Source organism: Castanea sativa, chromosome 5 (genome assembly GCF_040712315.1).
Source record: "Castanea sativa cultivar Marrone di Chiusa Pesio chromosome 5, ASM4071231v1".
NCBI classification, from domain to species: domain Eukaryota; kingdom Viridiplantae; phylum Streptophyta; class Magnoliopsida; order Fagales; family Fagaceae; genus Castanea; species Castanea sativa.
This window is the reverse complement of record NC_134017.1, coordinates 8,534,683-8,543,790: the sequence shown is the minus strand read 5'-3', so window position 1 is coordinate 8,543,790 and position 9,108 is coordinate 8,534,683. Positions and strand designations below refer to the sequence as shown.

Below are 9,108 nucleotides of genomic sequence, written 5' to 3'. Positions count from 1 at the left end.
ATAATTAATTTGAGTTTCCTTTGTGTGGAAGGAAAGACTATTATTTGGTGTATAAGGAAATTATACTCCTTGTTAAAGAAGTAATGCATTCCTAATCCAATAGAGAGTAGGAAAATAGTCTTATAAGTAGATAATGTTACAAAGAATTTGATGGCTTTGACCCAAGGGTCCTTCCTATGGGGAAAGGGAAAATAAAGGATTTTTGGTTGGGAGGAATGCAAGAGGAAGGAGAGAGTAAGGTATTATCGCCTTTAAAGAGACAACCAAGAGAGAGAGTTGTGCGTGGAGAAGAAAAATAAAAACGAGAGAGCAAAGTGTTGTTGTAACACCCGCCTCACTTAACTTTAATTTAATTGCTTCTAGAGTGGAGTTGATTAATTATTTCATTTATTTGAAAGTGATATTATTTTATATTATGATATTTACAAAGAAAATAAATACAAGAAGATATAACGTGAAGAGTTATTTTTATGAATTATTTATATTTAACTTTTAGTCTCCTTATCAGTGAAGGAAAATGATGAGAAATTTAAACCTATTTAGATTAGGAGTTTAAGTGCTATTAGAATTATTTAGAGTTCTAGTCTATCTAAACAACCTTAATTTGAGTGCAATTGGGAACCAGTCGCTAACCCGTGCAATGCACAAAAAAGCTATTGACCTTAAAAAAAAATGAAGAAATATTTAACTTCTATACTTTTCCATAATTAGAAGTATTGTCTAACATTGAACGTTATTGAGTTGCACGTACATAGTTATCGAAACCTACAAAGTATTTTATAATTCCTAAATTAATTAATAAAGCAAATCTTCCAATAGTTATATACACACACACACTAAAAACTAATATAAACTGCAAATATATAAACAAAGACCATGATATGAGGAAGACACATCAACTTTCAAATTTGAGTAGCAATATGACTTTCTCGTAGTAATAACAATATAGACAATTCAAAACATGAGAAAATATCAAAATTATAATACCTAATTCCATTATCTTTTATGTTGAATCCAAACAAATAATTAATTGAAATTAATCCAAACAAATAATTAATCAACCAAAAATCATAGCTTTTAATAAGAAACAAAAAATCACATGAACCTAAATAAAAAGCATTTAAAGTGAAGAATTAAGATTAACCTACTGAGACACAAATACCAAAAACCCCAAGACTTAAAACTTCCAAATTTATAGAATCCCCAAATTCTACTTTAAAACCAAACCAAATTCAAAAAATTTATATATAACATACCAAATAAAAATTTATTGTTCCCTAAGCTGGAAGACATAAGTTGCAGCTTTGATTTTTCTCCAAAAAATAGAGATGCTTTATTTATCATGTACAATAAAAAAAAAATTAGTAAAAATTTCAACCCAAAAACTAAACCCACGAAAACAAAATCAATATAAATATGGAGATTAACCCAAATACTCAAAAGAAAATTAATTCTAAACATAACAAAAGAATGAGATAGAAAGAAAATCCCAGGCACATATGAAAGCAAATAAAAAATTCGACATAAAAGATAAAATTCATTGATAAGAATATAAACAAATATCCACATATATTGAATTGAAACTTTATTAATAATATCAATATAAACAAATTCGACATGAAATTCATTAATTAAAGAAGAAAGTTGAATCAAATTGCTTTTGTTTTTATTTATTTATTTTTACGTTAGTCTTTGTTTAATAACATTCACATAGGCAAAACTTCTAAGTGAAATTTTACAGAAATGAATCTGCAGCAGGTTGATTAATGATTTAAGGATCGATAATTAGAATCCATAATGTCAAATAACAGAACAGGTTTGAATTCTAGAACGAATTGAATGATAAACCCACAAGGGAATATATAAAAGTAAAAACTTCAATCAGCCCCGCAGAAATGAATTCAGAACATAACCACTGAAAAGAGACATATTGAGTCTAATTATTTTTCTTGAGAAAAGCTGATGAGCTAGGCAAATTGGTTTAAAGTCTTCAAAAAAACAAAAGGGTGGAACTGGTATTCCGAAGACTATCTTTTATAAGCATTTTGTTAGCAAACAGCCCATGAGGTAAACGATGACTAACAAGTCCGAACCGACTAAAAGTTTAGTACGTACACAACTTAAATCAGTAGATATACTGTGAGTACCATATTTGTCATCCCAGCACGTTGTAGTATTATACTACTGATTCTGTATAAATGCTGAGTACCAGAAAGAGGCAACTAGTCAACAAATCAAGAATATGATACAAAATGAAAAATCATCACGCGGTTACGTGTAAGACGGTTTGGAGTCAACAAGTCAAAGTATTCATAAAAGATATAATTTAAAAAAAAAAAAAAAAAAAGATATTCTCAAAACAATACAAATACTATTAGTAGCCAGTGGTCTCCGATTGCATCACCACTGCTCACACTCAGCTTTTCTTCCTCCAAACTTTCCTCTTGAACCCGAATCCCTTCCTTCGTTGTTGCTTTGTCATGGGTGCCTCTTTTGTTGCTCATGTGCTTTTTTTGCTATGGTTTTTTGCTACAACATTCAGCTTCTTCCTCAAAGCAGAGTCAAATGTCTCTTGCAATGAAAAAGACAAACAAGCACTTCTAAACTTCAAAAAAGGTCTCAGTGATCCTTCGAAAATGCTCTCATCCTGGTCTGACCAAGAAGATTGCTCTGAATGGCACGGAGTTGTCTATGACAACAAAACTGGCCGAGTCACTGAGCTTGACCTCTTTGGTTTGAATTTAGGAGGTGAGATTAGTGGTTCGTTGCTCCAATTAGAACATTTGAATTACTTGGGTTTGAGGGCCAATGAATTTAATCGTACCCCTATCCCAACTTTTCTTGGTTCAATGGCTAGTCTGACAAAGCTTGACCTCAGTTATTCTAACTTCTCTGGACACATTCCTCATCAGCTTGGTAACCTTTCAAACCTTCGTTATCTGGATCTTTCAGGTAATTATTATCTATATGCAGATAACTTTCATTGGATGTCTAATCTCTCTTCCATTCAACGGCTTGACTTGAGCCAAACCAAACATCAATCAGAAGTTGGTTGGCTTCAAATAATGAGTACGTTACCATCTCTTTCGACACTAATCGCGTCAGATTGTGAACTTGTTAATCTGAATCCACCTCTTGGATTTGTCAATTTCACATCTCTTCAAGTCCTTGATCTCTCTCATAATCTTTTCAGTCATGAGATACCTAATTGGTTCTCTAATCTCACTACGAGTCTCTTGCATCTTGACCTGGGCAGCAATTCTCTAAGAGGTGAGATACCACCGAGCATTTTCAATATACTGAAATTAGAATCTTTACTGTTGTATTCCAATAAGCTAATTGGAAAAATTCCAGAGTTGTTAGGCCAGCTTAAACATCTAACATATCTCAATGTGAAAGGTAATTCTCTTAGTGGTCCAATTCCTTCTTCCATTGGGAATTTATCTTATTTTTCAGACTTAGATCTCTCTGATAATCAGTTGAATGGTACCATTCCAAAAACTCTTGGGCTTCTCTCAAATTTAAGGAGTTTATATGTCGCAAATAATTTCTTAACAGGGACAGTAGACGAAGAGCATTTTACTAAACTCTCAGAATTAAAGGAACTAGATATCTCTCATACACATTTGTTCTTTAATGTGAAATCCAATTGGGTCCCTCCTTTTCAACTTACATATATCCAAATGAGCTCTTGCAAGATAGGTCCCAACTTTCCAATGTGGCTACAAACACAAAGATTCGCTTTTGAGTTACACTTGTCCAGGTCAGAAATTGCAGACAAGGCACCAGGTTGGTTCTGGAATTGGACTGCACGCAGTGAAATAATCGATCTCTCTGACAACCAAATAGAAGGGGATGTATCGGACATTGTGCTGAATTCTCTTTTCATAAATCTAAGATCTAATCATTTAAAAGGTCAAATGCCACAATTGTCAGCAAGTGTCATGGAGCTATATATAGCTAACAACTCATTTTCTGGGCCAATTTCCTCTTTCATGTGCCAAAAGAAGAATAGAGAGAATCAATTACTGGTTTTAGATGTATCAAATAATCTCTTAACAGGTGCACTTCCTCACTGCTGGAAGTATTGGCAATCTTTGACCCATCTAGACTTGGGAAGCAATGATATATCGGGCAGAATTCCATACTCCATGGGCTCTTTAGTTGCACTCCAATCACTGCATTTGCAAAACAATAGAATCTCAGGACATATACCTTCATCATTGAAGAAGTGCTCAAATTTGAGTCTTATTGATATAGGTGGGAATCCTTTGTCAGTGGCCATACCACCATGGATTGGAGAAATGACAAATCTTACGATTCTCCGATTATGTTCCAATGGATTCAAGGGTCATATACCTGTACAAATATGTCAACTTTCTTCTCTTATAGTATTGGATCTTGCCAATAATAGCCTTTCGGGACACATACCAAATTGCTTGAAAAATATCAGGGCCATGACAATACCTACACCTAGATTTAAAGCTCAATATTCTTACTATTATATGCAAGGCCAATTTAATCAAACCTATCTTGAGAATCTCAAGTTGGTTCCCAAAGGGATGGAACTAGAATATGAAGAAAACCTTGGCTTTGTTAAGATGATAGATCTTTCAAGTAATAACTTGTCTGGATCAATCCCTTCAGAAATTTTAGTTCTTTCCGAATTGTGTTTTTTGAACTTGTCACGAAATCAATTGATAGGAAAGATACCAGAAAAAATCGGGATCATGAAAAAGTTAGAGTCTATTGATCTCTCACAAAATAATCTATCAGGTGAAATTCCTTTAAGCTTGTCTAGTTTGACATTTCTTAGTCACTTGAACTTGTCATACAACAACTTGTCAGGCAAAATTCCATTAGGCGCCCAGCTTCAAACTTTTGATGCACTCAGCTACATTGGCAATCCTCAACTTTGTGGTAATCCACTTCCAAGAAACTGCACAGTTGGGGAAGAATCTCAAAATAGGAGAGCAATTGGAAAAACTGAAGAGGACTCTAATAATTCCAACTTCTACATTGGTATGGGAGTTGGATTTGCGGTTGGTTTTTGGGCAGTTTGTGGAGTTCTCTTCTTCAACAGGACCTGGAGGCATGCTTATTTCAAATTCTTCGATGACATGAAGGATTGGGTTTATGTGACTACTGTGCTAAACATGAATTGGTTGCTGGAAAAGCTAAGAAGCTGCCACCTTTAGTAAGTGAAAGTCGTCATTATCTAGCTAAGAGGTATTACTTCAAACATAACGCCATTAATATCATGTTAATGTTGTAGACTTGTAGTCACGAACTTTGAACACGTAATTTAATTGACAGCTAAATGTTGTAGCCATTTGGATTTTGATTCACAAATACTGCATATGAACTCTGTCTAAATTTGCAGTTAGCTCATTGGCTCTAAAATAATTTATTTATAAATTTTTAGCATAAATAGTGGGAAATCTATGAATAGTGATTTTATGTTGAGCATAAATTTTTTTTTTCTCATTTATATACATCATGACTTTGCACCTCACATCACATGCTATAGGGCTTTGATTTTATAGGGATATTTTCAAATATAATAAATAGAAAATCAAAGTTGGGCTGGGGCCAAAGGCCTTGTAACTGAATTGGCACATCTCCATGTATAAAGTGCTTAGGTGTATAGAGGGGGAAAGGGTTCGAGCTGCGGCGTTAGCAACATATTATAATTATTTCTCAAAAAAAAAAAAAGTTAGGCTGGGCATAACTAGAATTCTTAGAATTTTAATATTGCACAATTCGAATTGAAGTTAAGCTTAAGGTGTAGGTGGTGATTGACTATGATGTATGACTTGTGGTCCTTGTTTATATTTCAGGGAGCGGTACAAGTTCATGCTCTTCAAGATGAATCGTTGGCAAAGATATTGTACTAGATCCTATTTCCTAGTTTTATCATGAAATTTACATTGACTAAAATGTTGTGGACTATGAATCTTGCGCATGAAGTGTAAGAACTATTTATCTGTAGCATAGTGTTTTGTTTATAAGTTGATATTGATTTACTTCCATAAGTTTTATCAGTAATCAATCAATTTTTCCCGTTAAAATAAAATAAAAAAAGGATCTCATTTCTCTTTCTATAACTTTTATATGATCAAGGATAAAATGCATTAATATCCCTTTGCACTCAAACTGCTAAAAAAATTTTATCCCTCCTTTCTTTTTATATTTGTGTGGATACCTATTTTGGTGACACATTTTCTATATGCCCAATGCAAGTTAAGAGCAATTTATTTTTAGGCTCAATGCATGTATTTTATCTCATTTTATTCTCTTTTGCATGGCCCAAGCTCATGCACCTTTGAGGGATTTGAGGGAGTGTGGTTTGGTTAGTATGAGTAGACATTTTAAGACTTTTTGCATGAGTCTAGAACATAGGTTGTGCTATGCAAGCTATGACCCAGTGCTCATGGAAAAGATCACATGTCCAAAGTTTTCACCCAAATAAAGACTTGTAGTTACTGCTATATGTGTGGCTGAAACCTTCAAACATATCCTTTTTAAGATTTTGGACCAAGCTAGCTTTTTGGCTAACTTTGGCTACACAATGTCAGGCATGACCAGCTTCCCAAGAGGCAGAAAAGGGATAGGGAAGGGCACCCAATCTTATTTGGTAAAGACTTTCCCTTAATAATGATAAAAGCAAGCCAATCTTTTTCCAAACACAAGAAAACTAAACCAAAACAGAGCTTCCAAAGCTTGATATAAAACCCCCTCTTCAAATTCAAAGGAACTAGCCACCTTTTACCTACAAAACCATAACTTAGAGTAAAAGCCCATATAGGCATACACCAACATTATAGGAGCCATATTCACATTCAAGTCTTAAGAGTGAAAATAATGGCACAAACGAGTCTTTCCTCTCTCCCTCACTACTTTTCTTAAATTCTCCTTCCTGCTGTATGTAAAGAAAAGTTACAAATTTATGTGTTTCACATGTTTTACCATTTTTCTATTGTCCAGCACCTTAAGCTCATTCTTGTAATGCACCAATAGTCTCTATTTGACAAATACTGGAATTTTGGAATTGATTTCCCCATCTTGTTGCATTTTCTAAGAAACCAAGGAGATTATTGGGCTTCTTTCTTTATTTTTGGCCTATTCAAAAATCTTCCCCGACAAAACAAAATAGCGTAATTCATTCATTGAAACTTCTCATATTACATCAATACTATTCACCACCTGGACCACCTCCCTGAGAAAGGGTCTCATCCTACCACACCATCTCTTCTCACAGTGTTCTCTAGGCAGATTTTGCTGCAAAAAATAATAATTGAAATTGTGACATGTCAATTGATAACAATAAGTTAGGAATAAAAATCCATTGTACCACTTTGTAGTATTTGTAATTGAAGTTGAAATTTCTCAAAGTTTCATTTATATCCTAATTTGTCTTAATGTTTAATCATTTTCAATTAAATAATAGAGTTATTTTTTAATATATAAAAAAGTGAGAAATGTTACGTTCACAAAATTTTCATAACAAATTCTAGGTGATAAGCTATTATTGATGGGCCAAAAAGTAATCTCAATAGTGGACCCTGTGCGTACCCAAAATGTATTTGTTGACTCTGCTTCTATTTGGGCTCACAATCTATTTGTATTGTGGGCGGCTTTGAGTTTCCTACTATGGGGGTTCCATGCTCGACCACTTAAAGACACTCGTTTCTTCCACTCTTCCCTGGACCTCTCAAAATTACTTTCTCCCTTTTTTTTCTCAGTGTTTCCTCCCACCCTCCCCCCCCCCACCCAAAATGACCAACCCCAATCTCGAATTCTCATCTCTTATTTATAGCCCAAGGTTAGTCGAAGTGCTATGATTATTTTCGTGATGAGTGGAAAGAGAGGTCCAATACTATTACTCTTAAGTGGGTGTTTAGTTGGGAATGGGAAGTGATGAGAGTGGCATTAGAATAAGTTCCACCGTTAAAGGGACTGACCAGCAACGATACTCCCTATGTGTTGCCAAGCACCCTTGGGACTCATCTTCTCGGAAAATTGCGTTCCTTGGCCAAGTAGGATCTTACCTTCGCCGTTCATGTCATAACTGGCTTTGTAACAGTTTTCGGATTTTTGGTTGGGTGACAAGGCTTACCTGGACCATGTTCGTGGACCCGACAGAGTATGTATTTGCGCATTATACTCCAAGACTTGAGGCCCAACAAGTTCGGGGCCTTGTACACGTGTCATTATCTTGAGGGGTTTCATGGACATTGGGCTTACAAAGAAGCAATGTCCCATACAAACCCATATTTAAATTAGTAACAACTTACCGCCTAGAATTTGTTATGAAATTATTACGAAAATTTTGTGGATGTAGCATTACTCAACATTACATAGCCGTCTTTATAAAGAGAAATAGGGTTGAAATTTCCCCTCGCAAACTTGTAATAATTATTTAAAAAAAAATGAGAAAGTAGTTGTATAGAAGATTTTAAAAAGATGGATAGATAGTTGAATCCAGGGATCTGATCATTCAATTGCCTGATCAGTTGCTAGTAAAGAATTAGAGTGCAAGTTTAATAAAGAATTCAAATCAAATTCTAATTGCATTCAAATTTTGTGTCAAGTATCCCTCTTACTTAAAACAACTTACCCATTTAAAAGTTTAAAACTACTTCTACCTGAGACTGTGCATGGATCGAGCTAGATTAAGTTGGAGCTCAACCCACCACTCGCCTGACCAAGTCGAGTTGGGGAGGAAGTAACCAGCCACTAACTGCTAAGAAATGGACACTCAACCGTCCAATATTCCAAGGGTGGCGGTTGGGTGTGTCAAAACTCAAAACTAGCTAAGTTCTAGCCAAAACCGGTGAGGATGGGTAGTGATAGTTGTTGATCTGACCAGAACATGTGCGAAAGGCAATGACGATCATATATATATAGATAGAATGAGAGACAAAAGGCAACAACACTCACGTCTAGCTATATCGAGTCAACAAAGCAATAAGAGATAGCAGTATGAAAGCCCAATTAATAACCAAAAAATAGTAATAATAATAATTAATAAATAAATAAAGAACTCTCCTTACATCATATTGCACAGAAAACTATTTATACAACAAATATTAGCCAAAAAAAATG

At 34.6% G+C, this 9,108-nt stretch overlaps 1 protein-coding gene across 1 annotated transcript; it reads left to right on the top strand.

The window, feature by feature from the left end:
• Positions 1-2,480: 2,480 nt before the first annotated feature.
• On the top strand, positions 2,481-5,198 carry LOC142633797 (receptor-like protein EIX1). The gene has a single exon (XM_075808045.1). The coding sequence runs from the start codon at positions 2,481-2,483 to the stop codon at positions 5,196-5,198; it is 2,718 nt and encodes a 905-aa protein (XP_075664160.1).
• Positions 5,199-9,108: the final 3,910 nt, after the last annotated feature.